General features: G+C 40.5%; 1 protein-coding gene across 27 annotated transcripts in view; it reads right to left on the reverse strand.

Moving 5' to 3' along the window:
• Nucleotides 1–24,556, reverse strand: part of TBC1D31 (TBC1 domain family member 31) — a 73,721-nt gene extending 49,165 nt beyond the window's left edge. For 8 of the 27 annotated variants that reach the window (XM_078353257.1, XM_078353253.1, XM_078353246.1 and 5 more), the window contains exons 1-5: nucleotides 24,410–24,556; nucleotides 19,836–19,982; nucleotides 14,106–14,221; nucleotides 9,946–10,124; nucleotides 127–278 (exon numbers count right to left, since the gene is read on the reverse strand). Coding sequence is in view for 14 of the 27 variants with exons in the window: in XM_078353246.1 (XP_078209372.1) it covers nucleotides 127–278; nucleotides 9,946–10,124; nucleotides 14,106–14,221; nucleotides 19,836–19,982; nucleotides 24,410–24,486 (671 nt within the window). In the remaining 13 variants the exon portion in view is untranslated. Of the gene's footprint in view, nucleotides 1–126; nucleotides 279–9,945; nucleotides 10,125–14,105; nucleotides 14,222–17,126; nucleotides 17,341–19,400; nucleotides 19,538–19,835; nucleotides 19,983–24,260 lie in introns of those variants that run through there. The other 19 variants (XM_078353254.1, XM_035277543.3, XM_035277542.3 and 16 more) reach the window with 14 other exon arrangements.
• Between the last annotated feature and the right edge of the window lie 2,855 nt (nucleotides 24,557–27,411).

A 27,411-nucleotide genomic window follows, 5' to 3' on the forward strand; every position in this document is an offset into this window, starting at 1 on the left:
GAAAAATTAAGGAAGTTTCAACAATGACTAGCTATATGACAATATTAAGACATAAACGAAAATTTATAATTTTTTACTAGAAATTAAACTTCTTAAATATTCCTAGTGTCTTAAAACTCACATTACCTGGTCACAGCAAACACTTTGTATAATATACTAGAGCTTTCGGGTGGAGCTGGCAGTTGATATTTGCAAAAAAGTGTGTCACATTCCCAGGCAAAAATGGAATTATCTTTAAAACAGCTGAGGATGGTATTACTTAATGGTAGAAAGAAGACCTAAGGAGAAATAGAAACAGTTAGTTTTCACATAAGACTAATAGCACTCTTTAAATTTAAAAGTATACAAGTAGTTATTTTTCTTTATTAAAATATTTTTTTCGTAAGCTGGAGAAAAAAACATTTCTAATATATGATAAGGGCTAATACTGATTATTTCATAAATTATTATTAACTAAAAAAAAAAAAACCCTTAAACAAAAACTGGGTATACTATAAGGACTAGGCAAGTCACAAAATTCTAAATGACAGTTTAAAAATTTTCACCTATTATTATTAAAGAGTTAAATGAAAACAAGATATAGTTTTGAATATCAATTTTACTTTAAAAATAAAGCACACTCGGCTGGGCATGGTGGCTCAGGCCTGTAATCCCAGCACTTTGGGAGGCTGAGGCAGGCAGATCACCTGAGGCCAGGAGTTCCAGACCAGCCTGGCCAACATGGTGAAACCCCGTCTCTAAAAATAAAAAAATTTTAAAAATAAAAAATAAAAAAATAAAGCACACTGGCCAGGTGCAGCGGCTGACACCTGTAATCCCAGCACTTTGGGAGGCTGGGACAGGTAGATCACTTAAGGTCAAGGGTTTGAGACCAGCCTGGCCAAAATGGTGAAGCCCCATCTCTACTAAAAATACAAAAATTAGCCAGCCATGGTGATGGGCATCTGTAATCCCAGTTACTCAAGAGGTTGAGGCATGAACCTGGGAGGTGGAGGTTGCAGTGAGCTGAGATTGCACCACTGCACTCCAGTCTGGACGACAAGAGTGAAACTCCATCTCCAGAAAAAAAAAGTCCTTTGGGAATAATGGGCAAAGTGTTTTAAGGTAAGTGTATGTTAAGCATTTTTTTTTTTTTTTTTTTTTTTTAGGGAAAAAGAGAAAAAGAAGGGGAAAAAAAGAAAAAGAGGGAAAAAGGAATATTACTTCATTCCTAAAATGGGTTTCAATAATGGCCGATCAATATTTTGAGTGTTTAAAGTGGCTAATGCATATTTTATGTGTTTAAAATGGGGACCTCTATTGTGTTTATTTGTTCTGGCTCTGAGTTCAAGTCCTGGATATCGTTATCAATTTGTTGTCGCGTTGAATCTAAATCTCATTATGTGTCTTATGTATCTGGGTGTTAAGATCTCTTATTGTTACATTAATCCTTTTAGTTAAGCATTTTTTATAAGAGTAAAAAGTTGGAAACACATATGTAACCCTATCTTATTAGAGATTCAGGTTATTTAATGGACAACTGAGAATGAAACTGATAGCAAAGTGGAAAATCTCATTGTTTTATTCTCCTAATTTCCATAAGCATTAACAATGCTTACTTTTGTTAATAAAAAAATTATTAATGGAAATTAATATTTTCTCATAAAAGTTTCAGTGGCCTCGAATATAATTTTGTGTGTCTTCTGTACAAAACACACACATATATAGTGCACTATAGAACATACTGGTTAATTAAAATAATCTACTCAGGATTAATGCCACTAAGACAATAACAAATACTCAACTACAGCAGATACTGACGTATCAGGCAAGGGCCTGATCAAGCTCCTCACTTCTTCGTTGGCTCACTTTGCTAAAGACAATCTCTGGTAGATCTTTTGCTATCAGATTCACTGTTAGGAAGATTTATAATATGAAGGCCTTATAGATTTCTATGATGTATAATAAATGCATTAAATCACTGTTTCAAAAATGATGTCAAAAAGGGACTTAAGAAAATTCTTATTATAATTAGCAGTCTTTTTTTTGGAAAAGTAATAAAGTGTATTCCTACAGGGAAAAGTAAAAGCTTAAAAGTTAATGAGCATCAACTGCTATTTTGGCAGAATAGCTGTGACAGATTATTGCCTACATGATTATTCATTATGAGATTTGTGATTTTAATTGCCAGATTTTAATGATTATAAAATTGTTCCTAATGAAGCATATCATTATTATTTAGATAGTGTCATCTCTTGAGAAACATAAAAAACTTAGGAAAAACTTCAAAACATTAACAAAATATACTTTTTGGGAGGTTAGGTTCAAGGAGGGGGCTGCAGTTTTTCCTTGCAGAATACAAAAATCCTAAGCTTTCCAATTTAGTTTTAGGAGACAGATGAACCCTTTTCAAGATAGGTTTGTTTGTTTGTTTTATTTATTTTGAGACAGAGTCTCCCTCTGTCACCCAGGTTGGAGTGCCGTTGCTCAATCCGGGCTCACTGGAATCTCCCAAGTGATTCTTGTGCTTCAGCCTCCCAAGCAGCTGGGGCTACGGCACATGCTACCATTCCCAGCCAATTTTTTATATATTTTAGTAGAGACAGGGTTTCACCATGTTGGCCAGACTGGTCCAGAACTCCTGGCCTCAAGTGACCCGCCTGCCTTGGCCTCCCAAAGTGCTGGGATTACAGGTGTGAGCCACTGTGCCTGGCCCTTTTGCAAGGTTTAAAGAATTTAGGATAGTAATATTAGCAATGTATCAACAATCAAATGTATTATTTGGCAGAAATTTAGTGAGTGTCCTGGGTACACTGGCTGAATTAAGTTCAGCAAAACACCCTTTATTAGATGTTTTCTGATATCCATCACAAAGCCTTTTCTGATACCTACTGAACTACAATAATCACAAATTCTGGAGATTCCAAAATCCCTAACTAATGAGCTAAATATCTTACCTCCAAGCATCAACAAAAGAATAAAAATGCACTAATTTGAAGAGGTAGAACCGGTTTACTTGGGAAGTAGTGAGGCTTTAGATAAAGAAGGCTTTAGATAAAGATAGGTTTGAAATTGAACTGCAACTCTCTTCTAAACTACGTGATACTGAACAAATTACTTAATATTTCTGGACAAATTACTTAATATTTCTGAACTTTGGTTTCCTTTCTTGTAAAATGGGGATAATAGTATCTACTCTTTAGGATTAAAGCTTTAAAATAACTATGTAAAATGCTAGGTTCATGGAACGTACTGAACAACTGGTATCTATTACTATTACTACTAATTACTACTATTACCGCTTACAAAAATCAGTGAAAAAGACACTCTGAAATCAAAGATCCATAGTTCCTTTTCGTATACCCTTGGGGCCAAATGTGTTTCAGAATTCAGATTTCCAATTTTAGATAGGTAGTATGATGTATATTCTATAACATTATGTAGAACCCCCAGAAAACCTGGGCAACACCCCATACTCAAATCTATTAATATTTGTCTCATGTCAATTCAGTTCAGATTTTGCTGCCAAATGAATTGAGGTCAGACTGCATTTTGCCACTGAGTTATGTGAACACCTTGGGTTTCTGAATTGTTAATATAATGTAGCCAAAAAAATGAATGAATAACATTTAGCCTACAGTTTTATTTTTTTGAGATAGGAGCTCGCTCTGTTGCCCAGGCTGCAGCACAGTGGTGTGATCTTGGCTCACTGCAACCTCCGCCTCCTAGGTTCAAGCGATTCTTGTGTCTTGAAGGCACAAGACACCCACCACCACACTCGGCTAGTTTTTGTATTTTTTTGTAGAGAGACAAGGTTTTGCCATGTTGCCCAGGCTGGTCTCAAACTGCTGGGCCCAGTGGAATCTCCCAAATGATTTTCGTGCCTCTTAAAGTCAGCCTGCCTCTTTAAGTGTTGGGATTACAGCCATGAGACAACGTACCTGGCACCCCACAGCTTTTTAAGAAAATTATCTAATTGCACTGAGATAATCCTATAATAGGCTTGACAGCAACAGCTGCAATTTTACCAAGCACTTACTACACAACCAGCACTGTGCTAACTTTGTATAGATTATCACACTCAATGCTGAAACTCACCCTGAGGGAGGTACTTAAAGGCTGAGGATTCCTTATGCAAAATGTGTGGAACAAGAAATGCTCTGGATTTTTTTGGACTTTGGAATATTTGCATTATATTTACCAGTTGAGTATACCTAATCCAAAAATCTGAAATCTGAAATGTTCCAATGAGCATTTCCTTTGAGCTTAATATTTGAGCATCATGCTGGCTCTCAAAATGTTTCCAATTTTGGAGCATTTGGGATTTCAGATTTTTGAATTGGGAATGCTCAATCTGTATTTGTGACTGTTTGTATGCTACACATACGGTAAATAGTTTGTCAAAAATGTTTAGCATGAATCTACTCGAGCCTTTAGATTTAACGTCTAGTTTACAGAAAATGAGGGTGAAAGACAGAGAAGTTAAACAACACTGATGAAACAGAAAACACGACTCCAGAATGTGGGGCATTTTCTAAGATAACTGATCTGATTGCTCCAAAAAATCGATGTCATGAGAAAAAAAGTGGGAGACAATGTGAGATTGAAGGAGACATCATAAAATGAAACCCGTGACAAAAGACCCAAAGCAAGTCACTTTAATGGCCTCATGTGTCATCAAAACAAATGAATAAAGTTCTATTTAAAATATAGAATCAGAATCTGTAATAAAAATGAGTTTAGTAAGAATTTGATAAGAATTAACATTTTCAGGGGCACATGTTCTCAGAATCTCTTGAGGGCTGTGTCACGGGAGAAAAAAATAAAAAGTAATGTTGGCTGGGCCTGTAATCCCAGCACTTTGGGAGGCTGAGGCGGGTGGATCATGAGGTCAGGAGTTCAAGACCAGCCTGACCAACATGGTGAAATCTCATCCCTACTAAAAATACAAAAATTAGCTGGGCGCGGTGGCTCATGCCTGTAATCCCAGCTACTCAGGAGGCTGAGGCAGGAGACTTGCCTGAACCTGGGAGGCGAAGGTTGCAGCGAGCCAAGATCGTGCCACTGTACTCCAGCCTGGGCAACAGAGTCAGATTTTGTCTCAAAAAACAAAAACACAAACAAAAAGCCTAATGTTTTACTTTAATATTGAGCTTACAGTTATTTCCTGTTTTCAACAAAAGTGGTCAACACCTGGCCCATCTCCAGTCTTTGTACAGCCCAGGAGCTAAGAATGGTCACTTTATTTTTTTTTCCCCAAGATGGGTCTCACTGTGTTACCCATCTTGGTCTTGAATTCTTGGGCTCAGGGGATTCTCTCACGGTAGCTTTCAGAGTAGCTGGGTAACTGGCTTTAAATGGTTTCATTACATTCTGAATAGTTATATAATTTTGCTCTTGAACTGCAAAGTTAAAAATTATTTACTGGTCCTTTAAGAAAAATGTGCTGAGCCAGGCATGGTGGCTCATGCCTGTAATCCCAGCACTTTGGGAGGCTGAGGTGGGCGGATCACCCAAGGTCGGGAGTTTGAGACTAGCCTGGCCAAAATGGAGAAACCCCATCTCTACTAAAAATATACAAAATTAGCTGAACATGGTGGTGCATGCCTGTAATCCCAGCTACTTGAGAGGCTAAGGCAGGAGAATTGCCTGAACCCAAGAAGTGAAGGTGGCAGTGAGCCGAGATCACACCATTGCACTCCAGCCTGGGCAACAAGAATGAAACTCAGACTTAAAGAAAAAAATAGAAAAATCTGCTGATAACTTAGACCATAACCATAAATTTATTGCTAAGTTATCAGCAAATTTTTCTATTTTATTACTATTATTATTTTTTGAGACAAAGTCTTGCTCTGTTGCCCAGGCTGGAGAGCAATGGCACGATCTTGGCTCACTGCAACCTCTGCCTCCTGTCAAGTGATTCTCTTGCCTCAGCCTCCCCACTAGCTGGGATTACAGGCGTGCACCACCATGCCTGGCTAATTTTTGTATTTTTAGTAGAGATGGAGTTTTACCATGTTGGCCAGGCTGTTCTTGAACTCCTGATCTCAGTTAATCCACCTGCCTCAACCTCCCAAAGTGCTGGGATTACAGGCATAAGCCACCATGACTGGTCCTGTTTTATTATTTTAGTACAATTTACTATAAGCACACATCACACTATACGTACATTTTCACATTTATTTTGATTCTTACAGCACTAACATTAATAGACTATATGCACACATCACACTACACATACATTTTCCACAGTTCTGCTTTTAAACTAAAATGTCTAAATGTCCAGCAAGGTTAGCATTGGCAGCTATTCAGTATATACTGAGTTCAGTTTCACAGTGAAAAGAACAGATGGTTTCTGTGTCATGTGTCATTGTTTCATAACTGTTTCCATTGTGGGTTCAATTCCCAATGTTCTCTTCTTTGAAACTTAAAATTTAAGTAGCAATTAAAGAAGAAAAGACCTATTAAGACATTTGGCCTAACTCCCTAATGAATAAGCTGGCACAACTTTTATCTCTTTTTAATTATTAAAAGCACATTAAAGAACTCTGGAATTTCCACGGAGACTACAACGTAAATTTTTAGTTGACATGCATTGTTAGCTCTTCATGTTAATAACCTAGATATTTAAAGTAGTACTGCACATATAACCTGAAGCAAAATAATTAATCACGCAAGAGACTCAGATACTCCTGAAAATAGGATTTAGCTAATGAAATAGAAAGAAAAAAAAACCCTAAAAGCAAAAGATGGTGGGCATTAAGTAGACAGGGTCTTCCTTGGACTAGAACAACCTAGCAATGCCATATTTGAAGTGGTTTGAGGAACTGGGCCTGCGTGTTCATTTGAATAAAATCAGCCAAACAGAAAGCTTTCAAGAGGAAAGACCTATAATTCTATCCTCCCCTGACTTCTCTACTCCTAACATTTTGAACACCAAAGCCTGGCACAGAACTGGAGCCCAGGCTGGGTGCGGTGGCTCACACCTATAATCCCAGCACTTTGGGAAATCAGGCGGGTGGATCACTTGAGGCCAGGAATTTGAGACCAGCCTGGCCAACATGACAAAACCCTGTCTCTACTAAAAATACAAAAATTAGGGCCAGGTGCGGTGGCTCATGCCTGTAATCCCAACACTTTGGGAGCCTAAGGCGGGTGGATCACGAGGTCAAGAGATCAAGACCATCCTGTCCAACATAGTGAAACCCTGTCTCTACTAAAAATACAAAGATTAGCTGGGCGTGGTAGTGCATGCCTGTAATCCCAGCTACTCAGCAGGCTGAGGCAGGAGAATCGCTTGAACCTGGGAGGTGGAGGTTGCAATAAGCCGAGATCAGGCCACTGTACTCCGGCATGGTGACATTGAGACTCCGTCTCAAAAAAATAAAATCCAAAAATTAGCCAGCTGTCATGGTGCATGACTGTAATCCCAAGGTACTCAGGAGGCTGAGACACAAGAATCGCTTGAATCTAGGAAGCAGAGGTTGCAGTGAGCCGAGATCACTCCAGCCTGGGTGACAGAGCCAGACTCCCTCTCAAAGAGAAAAAAAAAATAGAAGACAGAGGAAGAAGAAAGGGGAGAGAGGGAGGGAGAATTGATGACGTGGACAATGTCACGCCATTGTGACACAAAGTGCCTGCATCCTTAGGGTGGAAGTCACAGGTAGACCCCTAGAGCTGAAGAGATGCCGGGCTTGGAGGATGAAGGGTCACCGGGCCACTGAAAAAGAGTGGACAGCCAAAGTCTTCTTGACTCCATCCCAGGACTGGGGAGGCCTGACTCTACAGAAAGACTCCACCCTGGCTTCACACCCTGCCAGCTCTGGCACTTGTAGCTAGCCATGCTTCATCTCCAGATCCCTGGGTCTTTGTGTTTGGGGAACAACAAACACTGCCTACTTCATTGAGGTAGTGTCAGAACTGAGCTGAGATCATGTATGGAAAGTTATGAATACAATGCCTGAAACAGTAGTAAGGGTTTCAGTAGCTATCATCACAACTGAAGAAAGGGGGACAGGTGCAGAGAATGGGAAGGTCCTTGTGTGTGGTAAGGAGGGAGGAGGGAACAGCAGTGTGGAAACCCTATGAAAGAGACCAGTTTGGATGTCACATAGGAAATCATAGGGTATGACAGCCAGAGGACATAAAGGACAAAATGACAATGGGAGCTACTATAGAAGGGCCTGGCGCACTGCCAAGTCTGTGACATGGATTATTTATTTTATCGCATTTTCTCACCAGCCCTGGTAAGGTAGTTATCACAGACCCAAGTTCCTGTTCAGGAAACGGAAGCCCAAAGAGGTGGCTTGTCTGTAAAAAGAAATGACAGGACCAAACTGGGGCATTTGTGGGGCTCAGAACAAGAGTACAATTGGAGGCTCATATACCATATGTTTCTACATGGTTAGAAAAAACAAAATAGATGGATTTCTAAAAGTGGTATATTTAAACAATGGAATTCTAAACAGCAATAAGAAAGAACAAACTACTAATAAATATAATAAGGATAGATGGATGGATCTCAACATTATACTGAGTGAAAAAAGCCTTACATGGACTATTATTGTATAGTTCTGTTTATATGAAATTTTAGAATAGGCAACACTAATCTATGGTGGGAAAACATCAGAGTGGGCTCACCGAGGGAAGGATACAATGGAACTTTCTGGGATAATGGCAATGCTACATCTGCACAGATTACACAGGTGTGTGTATTTGTCAAATTTAACAAATGAATACCTAAGATATACATATTTCATTTGATGTAAATTTTATATCAACAAATATTGAACCCTAGTAAATTAAGTGCAGGCTTAACTATTTATAGGGAAGTACACTGATGACTGAAGTTTACTTTAAAACACATACACAGCTGGGTGTGGTAGCTCATGCCTGTAATCCCAGCACTTTGGGAGGCAGAGGCAGGAGGACTGCTTGAGCCCAGGAGTTTGAGACCAGCCTGGGCAACATAGCAATACCTTGTCTCTATAAAAAATTTAAAAATTAGCTAGGCATGGTGGCACACGCCTATGGTCCCAGCTACATGGGAGGCTGAGGCAGGAGGATCACTTGAACCCAAAGCTGCAGTGAGCTATGATTGCAACACTACACTGCAGCCTGGGTGACAGAGCAAGACCTGTCTCAGAACACACACACACACACACACACACACACACACACACACACACACTCTCTCTCTCTCTCTCAACGAACAGAGGAACAGAAAGATGGATAGAGTGGCTGGGTGAGTGGTGGCTCACACCTGTAATCCCAGCACTTTGGGAGGCTGAGATCGGTGGATCACTTGAAGTCAGGAGTTTGACACCAGCCTGGCCAACACGGTGAAACTCTGTCTCTACTAAAAACACAAAAATTAGCTGGGCGTGGTGGCGCATGCCTGTATTCCCAGCTACTTGGAAGGCTGAGGCAGGAGAATTGCTTGAACCTGGGAGGCAGAGGTTGCAGTAAGCTGAGATCGCGTTACTGCGCTCCAGCCTGGGAGACAGAGAGAGACTCTGTCTCAAAACAAACAAACAAAAAAGAAAGATGGATAGACCCATAAGAGAGAATAGTACCGTGTATAGGAAAGGGTAGTACAGTAACATGTTAATGGTAGAATCTAGATGCTGAGTAAACGTGTGTTCCAAAACTTCTCACAAATATGCATATTTCAAATTTTTCATAACAAAATGTCAGAAGGTTAAAAACGAAAACAAAACCAATCAACTAAACAACCTTCACCTTAGGAGAGTTGAAGCTACAGAGCTATAATTTCAAAAAAGAGCTCACTAAGTCATAAATTGTAGCGAAGGCAGCATCTTTGTGTTGGCCAGTTTGCTTTGCTGGTTGCTGAGTTACAGAGCTGTGAGGACGAAGTGAATCATTACTCTTACGTCATCTATACATCCTGCTGACCAAGAAACTAGCCCGAGAAGCACAACAGGCCAAGATGTACCCCTCACTGACCTTCTGTATACCCACAGACTGGCGAATATTCAGCTTTCTTTTTCTCTGAAAGGTATCCAAGTCCCATAATTGTGCTGTATCAGAAGAAGTAGTGATGGCATATCTCCCTGATGCATGCACAGAGATTGAAAATACTGATGATTCATGTCCTCTCATCCAGCTAACTAGCTCCTTGGTGACTGTAGTAAAAAACAAGATTGTTACCCAGGTAAAACACTATACATCTAGAAATAACACTACATATAAACACCAGAGATGAACTGATCCAGTGGGTGGTTAGGTATTACATGAGACACCTCCATTAACATCCACAAAAATGGAAGCCTGTGGCTAGCTGATGAAGTGTACAATGGGACATGTTAGCAACATCTCTATCACGGAGGCATCAGGAGACAAGGCCGACAAAGGCTTTGATGAAGAATAACCTCAAAACCGATGCTAGTGAGTTTGGGCTTTCTCTTGTGGGTAATAACTGTATGTAAAAGACATCTAGTCTGTGTTTTAGAAAGAGCACTGTGAGGATATGTGGAGAGGAAGATTTGGACATAAAGGACTTGTTTCTCTTGTATGTTTATACGCTGCTGTAACAATCCAGGTGGGAGATATGGAGGGCCTAAACTAAGAAAGTGGCAATGGAGGAAAGAACAAACTCAAGAGCTACTAAGGAGGAAAACCAAAAATATTAGTGATCAAGTTGATGTCCTGAGATATGAAAGAAGTGAAGGCTCCAGTGCTTCCAGCTCTGTTATTTAAGCAGATGGTGATACTGTTGGTGGTTGTAAGAAATACACAACGAGGGGCCAGGTGGTGGCTCATGCCTGCAATCCCAGCACTTTGGGAGGCTGAGGCAGGTAGGTCACTTCAGCCTAGGAATTTGAGACCAGCCTGGGCAACATGACAAAACTCTCTCTCTAAAAACATAAGGTAATAAAAAGTAGTAACAAATACATGAGGAGGAGCAGATTTACCAGTGTGAGCTAATGATAATACATTTGGCTTTTAAACTTGATTCTGAGGTGCTTGTGTGTACCTGTGTAAGCAGAGAAAAGAGTCTGGTAGGGAAAACACCAAAAACTATTCATGATAATTATCACTGGGAGTAAAAGTGTAGGTGATTCTTTTTTTTTTTTTGAGATGGAGTTTCGCTCGTTACCCAGGCTGGAGTGCAATGGCGCGATCTCAGCTCACTGCAACCTCCGCCTCCTGGGTTCAGGCAATTCTCCTCCCTCAGCCTCCTGAATAGCTGGGATTACAGGCACGCGCCATCGTGCCCAGCTAATTTTTTGTATTTTTAGTAGAGACGGGGTTTCACCATGTTGACCAGGATGGTCTTGATCTCTTGACCTCGTGATCCACCCGCCTCGGCCTCCCAAAGTGCAAGTGTAGGTGATTCTTATTTTCTTTTACACTTTTCTGTATTTTTCCAGGTTTTCTACAGTAGGCCTGTTTTACTTTTATGATAAGAATTTCCCCCTAAGAAAGATGGAACTTGAGAATAGTCAGAAAGCAAGATATAAATCTGGGAAACATTAAGATACAAAGTAGGTCAAAACTGAAGACAGAGAAACAGACAAATCCCTTAGGGAAACAGCGATGGTTTCCAAATACCATTCTGAAGTCTGGCATTAGTTGATGATACATTTTCCATTGGTCTTCAGTGAAACAGAAAAATACAGACAATGTAGTAGAGTTTTTCATAAAGTCGAATTTAAAGTATTAACTACCCCTTCGTCTGTATTGTCACTCCCTGTTTATGTTGAAAGAATATCCCTTGTTTTATGAAATTGTATTTTTTTCCAATGTCAACTAGCAACATTAAAAGTTGACAAGCTATGTGAGTTCTTCCACTTTTTTAATTGGTTAAAAATCCAAAAGTCAAGGAACCACTGAAAGAATGCAGGAGACATGATTAAGAAGCAGTTAGAAAGACAGGAGGGGAACCAAGGCAATAGAATGAAAACTAAAACAAAACAAAACAAACACTTTCAACATAATCTCAATTGTTGAATGCTGTAGAGAAGTAGGATGCAAGGTATAAAGATGACTTAAACAATCAGGGCTTAAGGTTACTGAGGACCTTGGAGACAGACGTCTCAGTAGCATGGGGTAAGGGAAGCAGGAGTCAGAATTCACCAATGGATACTGCGAAGAAGCAGAATTTGGCAGACAGGGGAAAGGAGGGAGACGGTATCTAAGGGAGGAGTTTTGTTGGGGGGGAGGGTTCAGTAAAGCAGAAGAAACTGTAAGAACATGGAGCAAGGAAGAAAAAGAGGAAAATATTGAAATCTCAGGAAGGGTGAGTTATAAAGACTTCGTTTTTCAGGTATTTTGTCACAGCAATGTTTGTAACACCAAAAATTGAAAACAGTTTAAAAGTCCAGCAATAGGTAATAGGTTAAAAAATTATGGTAAATGCTCACGCCTATAATCCCAGCACTTTGGGAGGCCGAGGCGGGTGGATCACAAGGTCAAGAGATGGAGACCATCCTGGCCAACACGGTGAAACCCCATCTCTACTAAAAATACAAAAAATTAGCTGGGCATGGTGGCGCGTGCCTGTAATCCCAGCTACTCAGGAGGCTGAGGCAGGAGAATTGCCTGAACCCAGGAGGCAGAGGTTGCGGTGAGCCGAGATCGCACCATTGCACTCCAGCCTGGGTAACAAGAGCAAAACTCCGTCTCAAAAAAAAAAAAAAAAAAAAATTATGGTAAACATCTATACAGTGGAATGTTAGGCACTGATTTTAGATATGCTATATGAATTTTAATGCGATACAATTATCCCACAAAACAATACAGATAGGATAAGTATGCATTTGTTAGAATATTAAAAAAGTGTACACAGAGAAAACAGACTGGAAAGAGAGTCCCATCATGAAAACACTGTGTCTGTAGGCATTACTGCAGAATCGCTATTTTTTTCTTCTTTGTATGTAGGATGAGAGTGTAGTACAGTGATTAAGAGCAGTGACTCTGCAGCCAGACCACCTAGGCTTGGAATTCTGGCTCCACTGCTTATAAACTGTGGGACTCCGATTAAGTTACCCATGTGCCTCAGTTTCCTCATCTGCAAAATGAGGAAATCAGTATTCATATCTGTGGGTTATGATGATTAAAATTAATGAATGTATATAAACTCATAGAAAGTCCCTGGCAAAAAGTAAACACTATGTGTTAGCTATCACTAGCTGTGCTGTTATTATTCATACATCTGCCAAATATTATAACACATTGATTATATTAATAAGAAAAAAATACAATTGAGATCTCTTTAAGAGTAATAGGTTTAGTCTACAGAACTCTATGTTCTCAATTTAAAAACATAATGTGGTATAAAATACACAGGCTATATTAAAAAAAGATACTGTACCTGTGTGGTAAGGACTTTGACCTTTACAGAGGTCTGGCTTCTGTTTAGGCTCCTGGGAGGTAACCTCTAAACCCTTGACTTAGGAGTGTCTTTGTTATTCCTGGTGGGTCCCTCACATTATACCAGATATTTATGCTAAGAAGACTCAAAGCAGGAGATGGCCACACAACAAAGGTGTGATTAGAAGTTTGGGGCTTTGGGGGCAGGTGACATCAGACTAACTTCTTAGGAGGAGAGGAGGGCTGGAAATTGAGTCCAGCCACGTGGGGAATAATCCAATCAATCATGCCTATGCAACGGAGCCTCAGTAACAACTCTGGACACGAAAGCTTGGGTCAACTCCCTGTGTCAACAGTGCTTGGTGCAGATGGCCAGCCACGCATCAATGCTGGGAGGGTTATCTGGGAGGGCAATGCGGCCCTGAACGACAATGGAGGTTTCCCTTTCGGAAGCCTCCCAGATTCCACTCCACACGTATCTCTTCCTTAGGCTACTTATACTTTGTATCCGTTTGCTCTATTAAAACTCTCATCATTAAGTATAGTGCTTTCCTGAGTTCTGTGAGTTGTTCTAGTGAATTATCAAACCTGACAGTAGTCAGAAACCCTGACTTTGTAGTCAACTGATCTAAATAAAGTGAGGCTGCTCCTAGGACCCCCAGCTCACACCCAGTGTCTGAAGGGAGGGCAGTCATGGGGACTGCTCCCTCAAGCTGCACAGATTGGTAAACTTCTTGCAGTTCTTCAGTCTATATTTTACTCTGCTTCAAAAGAAAAATAGAACTTCTTACCTGTATCAAAACATTTAATAGAATAATCAGCTAATGCCACAAGGAATTCAGATTTCCTACGAAGATTAAAGGCCAGAGCTGTGCAAGCTTGTGCTGTTCGCTGAACAAGATTGAACCTATTAAGAGATCATTGCATTAGTATCAGAAATTCTTCCAATAATTATAAATTTCACATGGAAAGAGTCCTTAGAGATGAAGAAAATGAAACCCAGAAAAATGAGCTACCATTTTAGGCCAAAAATAGATGATGAAGGGTGCTATGTGCCATATTAAGGAGGTTGGATGTTACCAGAACAGGAAACCATTTTAAGTGTTGAGCAGAGCAGAATCACAATCAGGCATGCGTTTCAGGAACATGATCTGGCAGCAATGGCAAATGGATGGAGGGATGAGGAATAAAGATCATTAAGAAAGTTACTGCAGAAAATCTCAGCCAGAGATATGGGAGCACAAATAGGAGAGGTTTCAGAAGCCAAGCAGAGACTCTCTATGCATTAAACATGGAGTGAAGAGGGGGAATCAGGACTCACTCTTGTGTAAAATGAAGATAAGAATAGATATGAAGTTGTGATGACTAAATGCAATAATACATGTTGAGTGCTCAGTAGAGTACTGGGCACACAGCTAGAGTTTAATTTACAAAAAAATAAACTTTTGAACTTGGGCAAAAGAGGAATAAATTTGGGGCTAGGAAATAATAAATCTGCCTTTAAACATGTTGTTTAAGGTCCTGGTGAAACTAATCTAGAGTCTTGTCTGAAAAAAATAGAACGTGGGCTACATATGTAATTTAAATTTTTTCTAGGAGCCATGTTAGCAAAGTAAGAAGCAGCAGGTAAAATTAATCTTAATAATATGATATGCTTTGGCTCTGTCCCCATCCAAATCTCATCTTTAATTGTGGCTCCCATAATTCCCACCTATTGTTGAGGGATCCAGTAGGAGACAACTGAACCATGGGGACTGTTTCCCTCATACTATTCTCGTGGGAGTGAATAAGTCTCATGAAATGTGAGGGTTTTATAAGGGGAAATCCCTTTCCCTTGGTCTTCATTTCACTCTTGCTACCACCCTGTAAGAAGTGCCTTTGCCTTCCGCCATGATTGTGAGGCCTCCCCAGCTACATAGAACTGTGAGTCCATTAAACCTCTTTTTCTTTTCTTTTACTTTCTTTCATTATTATTTTTTTTGTGATGGGAGTTTCACTCTTGTTGCCCAGGCTGGAGTACAATGGTGTGATCTCAGCACACTGCAACCTCCATCTCTCAGGTTTGGGTGATTCTCTTGCCTCAACCACCCGAGTACCTGGGATGACAGGCATGCGCCACCATGCCTGGCTAATTTTTTTTTTTTTTTTGTATTTTTAGTAGAGATGGGGTTTCTCCATGTTGGTCAGGCTGGTCTCGAACTCCCAACCTCAGGTGATCTGCTCACTTCACCCCCTCAAAGTACTGAGATTATAGACGTGAGCCAGCACACCTGGCCTAAATTTCTTTTCTTATAAATTACCCAGTCTCAGCTATGTCTTTATTAGTGTGAGAACAGACTAATATACTTTATTAATTCAACATGTTTCTAAAACATTATTTCAATATTTAATCATCAGTTTAAAATTGAGATATTTTATACTCTTTATCACATTAAGTCATCAAAATCCAGTGTATATATTTTTTTAATGCAGCCCCAGCTGTTGCAACCAGTGTGTATTTTAATTTTACACATGTTTCATGTCTCAGTTTGGACCTGTCACTTTTCAAGGGCTCAAGAGTTACATGCAAGCTAGTGGCTCCTGGAGAGCCCACCTAGATTGCTAGTAGGTAGTAGTAGCAGAATTAGGTCTAAGTCAACAGCATTTACATGGCAGATGAAGCCTGAGGCTTGATGGTGATGAGATTATCAAAAAGAGTAGCTGAAATGTGGAAGTAAGCCAAAGCCAGATTGTCTGGGGAGCACAACACTGAAAGGACAGGCACTGGAAGAGGAGTCAGTAAAACAAGGGGAAAAATGATCAGAGAGGCAGAAAATTCAGCAGAGCTGTAGCATGAAGCCAAAGAAAAGAATTTCAGGGAGGATGGGAAGATAAGAGTATATAGTGTTTTAGTAAAATGAGAACTGAAAAGAGACCAATGGATTGAACAGTTAGGAAGACTCTGAGGGAGCCTAGTATAGTAGGCTTTATGATCAAGTCTGATTTTAAATCTCAGCTCTGCCACTAACTGCTCAGCTCAATGCTTTTAGTGAAGGGTGGCAGACCATGCCATCTCAGAACAGGTCACTTTGGCATAAGGATTATTTTGAGCTGAATTGAGAAAAAACAGATAAAAGAAAAGCTCTCTGCCCTTGTCTAAAAGTTTACATGAATTTGCATACATTTACAAAGGTGTCCCTCTTCCCTTCGCTACCAGAAAGGACAACGACTGATCACGGGAGAGGACTTTAGATCTTTATCACCCTGGAAATAGCACCAGAGAAACCTATATAGCTGGCCTTTAACTACCATTAGTTTCCCATAGATTTCCATTCCCACAACTTGCTGCCCCAAGAGACTCAAGGTCCTTTTCTTTTGTCTTGTCACTTCTCTAAAAATGTATTGTTCTTTAACGATGATGCTATATAAGCCAGAGTATAAGCTGCTTTTTGAGTTAGTAATACCTGGATGCTGTTACGTTACATGCATGATACAAGTTGACAACGTCTCATACCTGGATACTCTGGGTATTCTCATGTGTTACATGCACGATGCAAATTAATAACTTGTTCATTCTTCTCTTGTTAATCTGTCTTTTGTTACAAAGGCCCCAGTTGAGAATTTAGAGGGGTAGAGGGAAAATTATTTTTTCTCCTCAACAACCAATAGTGAAAAAGGGACAATAGACAAAATAGTAACACTCATGGTGCAATGTCTCAGGGGAGGCTATAGAAGATAGGGATTAGCACTGGGAGAAATTAAGATCACCTGTTTTTATGAATAAGTTAATGAGGGCCAAACATTATGAATAAGGTAATAGAGGCTGAACTTACAATATATTTGAGGCTGCAATGGGAAGGAGAAAGGAAAGCTTGCAGGTGTCCGTTTTCTCATGAATCAGGAGGCCTGGCAGTCAGAATAAGAGTAGAGTCCAAGCAAGGAGACAAGGAAATTGGTAAAGGTTTGTGACACTTGGTGGAGAATAGGAAAAGTACAGTAGATAAGCAAATAAAGTGCAAAGAATCCTTGATGTTGAAGTTCATTATTCTGTTATGAAATCAATCAACAATTATTATTTGTTTTAGGATATGAGAAAATAAACAGTGGTACTGATTTCAGATTGGGAATTGGTGAGGTAAGTGAAGCGAGAATAAAGGGTAGAAAAATTGGGCCTATTACTTTTTTGGCTAAGGGCAGAAAAAATGATTTACAGATTTTTACCTAATGAATCACAGATAAGTAAGTTACATGTCACATCTTTTCTTGAACTATTTGAGAATAAATTACCAAGATCAAGTTTGCTATAAGAAAATTCTCCTACATAATCACAATACAACCATTAGCACCAAGAAATTACATTTATACGTTACCAACATCTAATCCTAAAACTCCAACCAAATTTTGTCAGTTTTCCCAATAATGTTCTTTATAGCAAAAGGATCCGTCCAGATTCATCCCTCAGATTAGGAGTTCCTTAGTCTTTACCCAAATTCCATGACCTTGTCCCTTGTGGAGATTACAGGACAATTTTCTTATTAGATGTCCCTAATTTAGCTTTGTGTGATGACCCCACTGATTAGATTCAGGTTATATATCTTGGCAGGAATATCACAGAAATGATGCTGTGTTCTTTTCACTGCATCCTATCAGGTGGCACACAAACTTTGATTCATTCCACTACTGGTTATATCAACTTCAGTTGTTTGATTAAGGCAGCGTTTGCTACACTTCTTCATTGTATAATTACTCTTTTTTTTCCTCTATAATTAATAAGTATTTTGTGGGGAGGTACTTTGTGACTATTCAATATCCATTTTCTATTAAACTGTTTGTTGATTACAACATGAACTCACAGATTTCAATTTTATTCAATGGATGAATCTCCAATATGACCAGAGGGAGCTCCTTCAAGCTGGCAACTGTGTCTTTTTGACACATTCCAATCATTCTTTGAACAGTGCCTTCTTTCTGGCTATAAAATGTTACAGGCTCATCCTGTACTTCCCCTGTCCACATTCTGAAGTTGGCCATTTCTGCAAATATCCTTGATTCCTTTCGGTAGAAAACGGTATTTTGAAAACAGGAACTCAACTCTGGGTATATTCATTACTACTGGTGTGCTGTTGTTCCCAGGCCCTCTGCCTGTACAAAGCTAACAAATATGTGTACATATATTAGTACATACCTCTATTTAGTTCTGTATCTCTATAGATTCAAAAACAGGGGTTCAAACTGATATATCTAATTCCAATACAATACCACAGGGTTTATTCTAGTTTTCTGCCTTCCATATTTCTAAGTCTCTTTTCTAAGAATGAGAAACGTGAACCTCATTATCCCTCATAACCTATATATTCATTTGATCAAAGCCCCCTGTAATAAACTAACTTCCCATCCCTGCCCCATTACCCAGGCAGACACCCTCTGCCTCTCTTGCTGGGCTGCTGCAGCTCTCCTTCCTGTCTCACCCCACTGCATGAATATCTACCTCCATCCATCCCACCTAATTGCTTTCGGACTAAATTGTTTCACAAGGGAAGAGACGAGGAAGTAGAATGAAAATCAACTTTTTTTTTTTTTTGAGACGGAGTCTTGCTCTGTCACCCAGGCTGGAGTGCAGTGGCAGTGGTGCAATCTTGGCTCACTGCAATCTCCACCTCCTGGGTTCAAGTGATTCTCTTGTCCCGAGTAAGTGGGATTACAGGCACACACCACGTCCAGCTAATTTTTATATTTTAGTAGACATGGGGTTTCACCACGTCGGCTGGTCTTGAACTCTTGACCTCAAGTGATCCACCCGCCTTGGCCTCCCAAAGTACTGGGATTTACAGGCCTGAGCCACCATGCCCAGATGAAAATCAATTCTTTAAAATTCTTGGATCTGCACACCATAATAAAAATGTGCACAGAAAATTGCATTCTTTCTAGATTGCCTGATGATGCACCAGAAATTGATAAATTAGAATAATGGGCTGGGCACAGTGGCTCAAGCCTATAATCCCAGCACTTTGGGAGGCTGAGCTAGGCAGATCACTTGAGCTCAGAAGTTTGAGACCAGCCTGGTCAGCATGGTGAAACCCCATCTCTACTAAAAATACAAAAATTACCTGGGTGTGGTGGCAGTTGTCTAATCCCAGCTACTCAGGAGGCTAAGGCAGGCAAATCGCTGAAACCCAGAGGCAGTTTGTAGTGAGCCGAGATGGTCCCACTGCACTTCAGCCTGGGTGACAGAGTAAGGCTCTGACTGAAAAAAAAAAAAAAAAAAAAAAAAAAGCAATAATGACTTTTTAAAATTTAAGAAAAAAATAAACTACTAGAGATACTTTTAAACCCAGCACTTTGATTCTCTAAAATGTGAACCATATTATCATTCTGTCCCTTCCCACTTTCTTCCTTCAGTACTTATGACAATATTTTGCAAGGTGCCTGAAATATAACAGAACTTAATAAATCTTTCTGAATGAATAATGAATAGCAGGTACTAAAACAAACAGTGAACTAATAACCTGTTAAATAAATAGATATCAAAAGTATCTGCTTACCTGTTTCCACACAAGTCAAAAACATAAATATTTCCTTGGTGGTCTCCAGCAATTAAGCAGTCGCCCGTGCCATCAAAAGCCACATTTAAAAATCGCAAAACTTTTGGACGGTAGTCAGAAGTGTTGTGAATGATGTTCACTATAATTCTGTCAAAGAAAAAAAACCCAAACATTGAATTCTATGTCAAGTATTACTTGATACTATGAAAAATACGGCAAGTAAAGCATTTTGTCTATTCCTTCTTCCCTCTCCTACTGCTACTGCTCTACACGTTTCTCCTCTAGAATCAATCTTGCCAGGATTTCAGAAAAACAGTTCAGAAGCTACTCATTACCAAAGTAGGTACTGTTCATTTATTCATCAAATACTTGAAAACTCACTGTGTCAGACACAGAACCACCCAGGTGCTAGGCATAATTGATATAGTCCCTGCTTTAATGGAAATTACAGTTTAGTAGTAAGGACAGACATTAATAAAACACACACACACATATATAAACAGATTTATAAATTGTGATTAAGTGATAAATGGTATGAGATTTTGTGTTTGTGTATGGGATGTTTCACAGTGAATTAAGTGTGCATGAGTCTTACTTTCATTTCTAATGTATCTACCGTGAATACCCTGGCAGGTGAGCTCTGTAAGGACAGGACCACTGCTTGCTCATTACTGTATTCTAACACCTGGCCTACAACACACAAAAGACACTCAAAATATGCCTACTGAATGAACAAATGCTTTAAGAAATCATTCTTTAAAACCCACATTAATCATACATCTACGTAAAAGAGTAAGAGAGTTTAGATTTTTCAACCTTTTTCTAGAGACACACATGTAATAATTATATTGGGTTTTTTTTTTTTTTTTGGTTGTTGTTGCTGTTGAGACAGAGCTTCACTCTGTTGCCCAGGCTGTGGGCAAGTGGCACGATCTTGGCTCACTGCAACCTCTGCCTCCTAGGTTCGAGGGATTCTCCTACCTCAGCCTCCTGAGTAGCTGGAATTACAGGCATATGCCACCACGCCCGGCTGCTTTTTGTTTTTTTTTTGTTTTCTGAGACGGAGTTTTGCTCGTTACCCAGGCTGGAGTGCAATGGCGTGATCTCAGCTCACCGCAACCTCCGCCTCCTGGGTTCAGGCAATTCTCCTGCCTCAGCCTCCCGAGTAGCTGGGATTACAGCCACGCGGCACCATGCCCAGCTAATTTTTTGTATTATTAGTAGAGACAGGGTTTCACCATGTTGACCAGGATGGTCTCGATCTCTCGACCTCGTGATCCACCCGCCTTGGCCTCCCAAAGTGCTGGGATTACAGGCTTGAGCCACCGCGCCCGGCCTTGCTTTTTGTATTTTTAGTAGAGACAAGGTTTCATCATGTTGGCCAGGCTGGTCCCGAACACCTGACCTCAGGTGATTCACTCGCCTTGGCCTCCCAAAGTGTTGGGATTACAGGTATGAGCCACCTTGCCCAGCCATGATTAAATTGTCAGATGAAAATGAGAACATCCTAACCTGAAGTTTTAAACACTGATACATACATACGCACACGATTAAAAGAAAAAAATAAAGAAGAAAAATCAAAAGCAACCCCGTCTCTAGAAAAATTACAAAAAACTAGCCAGGGATAGTGCATGTGCCTATGGTCCTAGCTACTCAGGAGGCTGAGGTAACAGGATCACCTGAGCCTGGAGAGGTCAAGGCTGCAGTGAGCTGTGATCACGCCACTGCACTCCTGCCTAGATGACACTGCAAGATCCTGTCTCCAAAAAAAAAAAAAAAAAAAAAAGAAAGAAAAATCTACATATAGGGAAAAAGGATGAAAGCAGCCAAATATGAATAGCAGCTGTCTGCAGGTAATAGCAATATGGTTAATTTTTTCCCCTTTCTACTTTTCAGTAGAGACGGGGCTTTACCATGTTGGCCAGACTGGTCTGGAATTCCTGATCTTTTAATCCGCCCACCTCAGCCTCCCAAAGTGCTGTTATTACAGGTGTGAGCCACAGCGCCCAGGCTAGTTTTTGGATTTTATATTAGAAACATCTAACTCCATTATAACTTCATTAAGGCATGCTAAATTGAATTAAGTGGATTAAACATTTTCTTTATGTTTATCTAAACATAAGGCTTTTTAGACTCATTAAAGGAAACAGCAAAATTCTTACAATGCTTATTTTTATCTAGTCCCCAAGGAATTAGAAACACAAAAATAAACATACAGAAATGACAAGTAATATCAAAATGTTCCATGGCAACTAAACTCAGAGCAAACAACTTTTTCCTCCAGTGTTTTTTCTATAACACTTATTATATGTTCTGACTACAAAATTACAGCCATTGTTCAAAATATGATATAGAAATACACTAAGAAATAAATTATAATCCTACCACATAGATGCAATCACCACAGCGACATTCTGCCCCTCTGATTTTTCATGTAAACCACATGTAAAAGATTTATTTTAGAGCAACTTCCTTTCAGTTTCCCACAGATTGCCTGACAGAGTTCCTCAGTTCTCAAACATAGTAAGAATATCAAATATTTACTGGGCACCAAAAGTCTAAGACAATCCTGTCAGGTAAATCTGATTATCCCACTGACAGCCTTAGTGATTAACCTGCCCAAGGTCAGAGTGGGTAAACGAACATTTACTTCAACTAAAAACATCTGACTCCAAGTCAGAGCTCTCTGCCTGTCTAACCAGCATAATCAATGGGGTTTAACACAAAGATAAGCTGTGTTCTAGTGGAAGAAGCAAACAATAAAGACATTTGGATAATGAGCCCATTTGTTTCACTTTTTGAGTCTTGCACATATATCTAGATATTTTGTACCAGCAAGAAAGAGAAGGTGAGTTGGTTGTAACTTTTAGAATGTTTAGAGAATGCCAGAGGTGGGGATAGTATTTACCCAAATCAAAATTTGAAAATGAAAAACCTGAGGAATCCCTACTTTAGACAAAATTTTTTATTTAATTTAGTTGATGAGACAGCAGCATTGATAAAGAGGACAGCAACCAGGAACCAAACTGCTGGTAAAATGTCTCACTCCGCACCTTGGATATACATAGTAGGCACATAAAGTCTGATTGGTCAAGAAGCAACCAAAGGATCGGCCCGGCGCGGTGGCTCAAGCCTGTAATCCCAGCACTTTGGGAGGCCGAGGCTGGTGGATCACAAGGTCAAGAGATCGAGACCATCCTGGTCAACATGGTGAAACCCCGTCTCTACTAAAAAATATACAAAAATTTAGCTGGACATGGTGGCGCGTGCCTGTAATCCCAGCTACTCAGGAGGCTGAGGCAGGAGAATTGCCTCAACCCAGGAGGCGGAGGTTGCCGTGAGCCGAGATCGCGCCATTGCACTCCAGCTTGGGTAACAAGCGCGAAACTCCGTCTCAGGAAAAAAAAAAAAAAAAGCAACCAAAGGATCAATAGAAAAATCACTAGAGGTCGGGCGCGGTGGCTCACACCTGTAATCCCAACACTTTGGGAGACTGAGAACAGGCGGATCAGCTGAGGCTAGGAGTTCAAGACCAGCCTGGCCAACCTGGTGAAACCCTGTCTCTACTAAATATACAAAAATTAGCAGGGCGTGGTGGCGCGCGCCGATAAGCCCCGGTACTGGGGAGGCTGAGGCAGGAGAATCGCTTTAACTCGGGAGGTGGAGGTTGCAGTGAGCCGAGATCGCGCCACTGCACTCCAGCCTGGCAACATAGCGAGACTCCGTCTCAAAAAGAAAAGAAAAGAAAAAAATCACGACTAAAACAAGAATCACACTGAAACAGGAACTCAAGCGATTTCCGTGAAATCGTAGGGAATTGGAAGCAATAAGATCACTCCGTGTGCAGAAATCGAAATCCAAATGGCACCGCTTTGGAGCAAAGGCTTCCAGGAAATCGCACAAGAGGCTGAGCCTCAAACAGGAAAGATAACCGGAATAGCATGAAATGCAGCGCTGGCCGTATTAGGAGCCCCCTGCAATGCAGAATGGACGCCCTGCCCCTAACACACAAGCCAACAGTAAACGCCAGAGAACCTAAGTGTGTTTTGCTCCATCGGCGTCCCCAGCGCTTAGAGGCGCGCTTGGCATACAGTAGGCGCTCAACAGTTGATGAATGCTTGCGCGTCTGAACACATCCAAGGATGTAAGGAGGGATAAACTGCAGTCTTTGGAAGGGGTAGTGTCCTGCTCTTCCACCCCGCATCTCCGCCTAGAGTTCTGCTCCAGTCCCAACTGTTAATACTCACTGAGCATCTACTATGTGCCAGGGACACTAGCGGGATACCGTGATCATTAAAGCAAGAGTCCTGGCACACACCAAGAGCCGCAAGTTACTAGGTCTGAGGACCACCTGCCTCCTCCTGCTCCGCGCTGTCCTGGACTAGACCCCCGCCCCGCAGAACTCAGAAGGGCGTCTCTGCGGACCCTGGCGTCCGGAGCCACCTGTTCCATCGCAGGACATCTAATCCACGGATGCGGGGCTGGGTCAGAGCCAGAACCCGGACCGCTGCCCGGCGCCCTCTCGCTGGCCTCTATTCTCTCCACAGCCCGCGCCCTCCCGCCACCGCTTTTACCCGTCCCGCGTAGCCGGGGACGGCTTGCGGTGCCATATCTTGCCACTCTCCTTGTTGCCCAGGTCCGTGCTCTGCATGGCGAAGGTCGTCCGCCACCGCCGGCGGCCCGCTGGATAACCGTCCCGACGCCTTCCCGGCAGGCCCCGCGCTCCTGGCCCGGGAAATTTGAGCACCAGACGGGGCGGCCTGGGTCCGGCATACGCCGGCCGCACCCACCCTCTTTCTACTAACAACCAATCGGAAGGCGGATTCCTTCCAAACTCCACCGAGGTTTCCCCTCCCGCTCTGGACAATGGAATCGACCAAAGACTTTCTCTTAGACTCCGCCCCTTTCTGAGCGCTGTCTTCACGCCCCCGGACCCAAAGCCTTCTGGGAATCGTAGTTTTCTGCAGGTGGATCATAGAGACGAGGTTTGGCTTGGGCGTTCTCCCCTTTGGGAGATTTATGGGGTTTTAGGCTCCCATCAGAGGCAATAAAAGTGATTTTCTCCTGTGGTTCCTGCATTCCATTCTAAATTGCTTTTAAGGATTAAGGAATTGTATAGAAATAACTAAGAGAAGCAAGGAGACAAATGCATTGAGAGTGGATGGGTTTCTTTTATAGAACTTTCGGGCTCAAAAGAAACTTACAGATGAAAAATAGTCCATGTTTCTCGACCTTTTCACCATCCTCATGGTTTTGTTTTTTCAGTTCCGTAATCTGACAAGATCTTTTGGCATTATGATGTCCAGTCCACCAATCACGGTCCAGAGAAGCAATAATATCAACAACTGGCAGCCTTGACTTTAGAGTTCCTTTGGTAAAAATTCACTTAGTGCCTCTGGAGGGCTTAGTAGGTACGGGGCACTTTTATACTTGCTTTCCGAATATATCAACTCATTTAATCCTCGTAGCAAATTCATAAGTTAGGTGGTACTAATTATCTCATTTTTAGTGCTCTATGAGGTTGTGCGTTAATTTCCTGTGGCTGCCCTCACAAATTACCAAAAACTTGGTGACATAAAAAAACATAAATATATTCTTGGGAAGTTCTTGAGTCCATACATCGGAAATCAAAGTGTCTGCAGCCTCCTTTCAGGCTCTAAGCAAGATTCTCTTACTTGTCTATTCTTCTAGGGGGTGCTGGCTTTCTTGGCTGTGATCACATCGCTCCATTCTCTGCTTCCATTTTCACACGTCTTTCTACTCTAGGACGTGTCTTTTTCTCTTCTGTTTCAAATCTCCCTCTGTTTTTCTCTTATAAGGAAACGTGTCACTGGGTCCATATGAATAATCCAGGATGATCTCTTCATCTCAAAATCCTTAATTACATCTGCAAAGACCCTTTTTCCAAATATGGTAATGGTCACAGATTTTGGGATTAGTATGTGGACATATATTTTGGGGGGGCCACAATTCATCCTATTACAGGTAAGTACTAATATTACCCACTTTTGCAGACAAGGAAACTTTAAGTCTTTCTATTTCTGGTCCTTGTGTTATTCCACAACAGAAAAATGACGTTAAAAAATTATATGGTTGTGGTATTTGAAAAGTTCCAATTCTCGATCAGAAAGACAAATTTTCAAAAAAAAATACTAATGCTGATTTTTAAACTTTATGTTGTTATCAAGGGGTGGCTTCAAAACATCAGACAACTTGTAATGACCTGCTGCAGAGGAAGCAACTGCAGCTCATCTTTATTTATTGGTTTTGAGATGGCGATAAACTACATGTACGAATGTTTGCATTATTGTTTAGGAAACTTAGAATGCTAAGCTTAAGATATGGGGCCTAACCTGAAATAGGTTATTTCACAACATTTCTATCTCACACTGTTAACCAAACAACCTTTTTTATCAGAGGCAAAGATGAATCTGCTGAATAATTTTCTTAACTTCTCTGGCTTAACCTGTCTGCAGCTCAGCTAGTTTGGGCTGCCCCAGCCCATGTGACCATCCTATTCAATCTCAGACATGTGACAAACAGGTTTAAACGTTAAAGATCTTCTGGACTCCCACTTTGTACTTAACTTTTGATTTTGGGGTCACAATTTGAAGGTCAGGATGGAGAGATGTGTACCAACAGCTGCTAACTTTCTGCTCATTAGATCTCCCAGGTTTTACAACACCAATTGGTAGTATCTTGTGATCTAGTTCCTTTCTGAATTATTAGTCACTCAATAACAGATACATACTATATATGTATATATGTGTTTGTGTGTGTGTGTATATATATATTTGTGTGTACTTATATATATATATATTTGGACATCCAAATGAATATATGCAAATATATATACACACACATATATGTATATACTTACAACACTAATTGGTAGTCCCTTATGTTCTAGTTCCTTTCTGAACCATTAGTCACTCAATAACAGGTACATATTATTTATATATATATATATATATATATACACACACACACATATGTATATCTATTATATATAATACACATACACATGTAAAGGTATATAAATGTAAAAGGGCATATAAATATAACTTAAATACCTATAATATATATATAAAGGTATACTATATAGTATACCTTTATATATAAAGATATACTATATACCTATTTACGTATAAATATACCTTTAGCATACAGTATGCCTTTGTAGGGTATAAAGGTATACTATTTGTATGTACTTTTATATGTATTTATAAAGGTTTATTGTATGAACCTTTATAAATATATATATACATATACATATATATATATATATTTTTTTTTTTTTGAGATGGAATCTTGCTCTGCTGCCCAGTCTGGAGGGCAGTGGCGTGATCTTAGCTCACTGCATCCTCCACCTCCTGGGTTCAAGTGATTCTCCTGCCTCAGACTCCCAAATAGCTGAAATTCTAGACTTGCACCACCACGCCCAGCTAATTTTTGTATTTTTTTTTAGTAGAGAGGGGGTTTCACCATGTTAGCCAGGCTGGTCTTGAGCTCCTGACCTCAAATGATCCACCTGCCTCAGCCTCTCAAAGTGCTGGGATTACAAGCATGAGCCACT

Source organism: Callithrix jacchus, chromosome 16 (genome assembly GCF_049354715.1).
Source record: "Callithrix jacchus isolate 240 chromosome 16, calJac240_pri, whole genome shotgun sequence".
Classification (NCBI taxonomy): domain Eukaryota; kingdom Metazoa; phylum Chordata; class Mammalia; order Primates; family Cebidae; genus Callithrix; species Callithrix jacchus.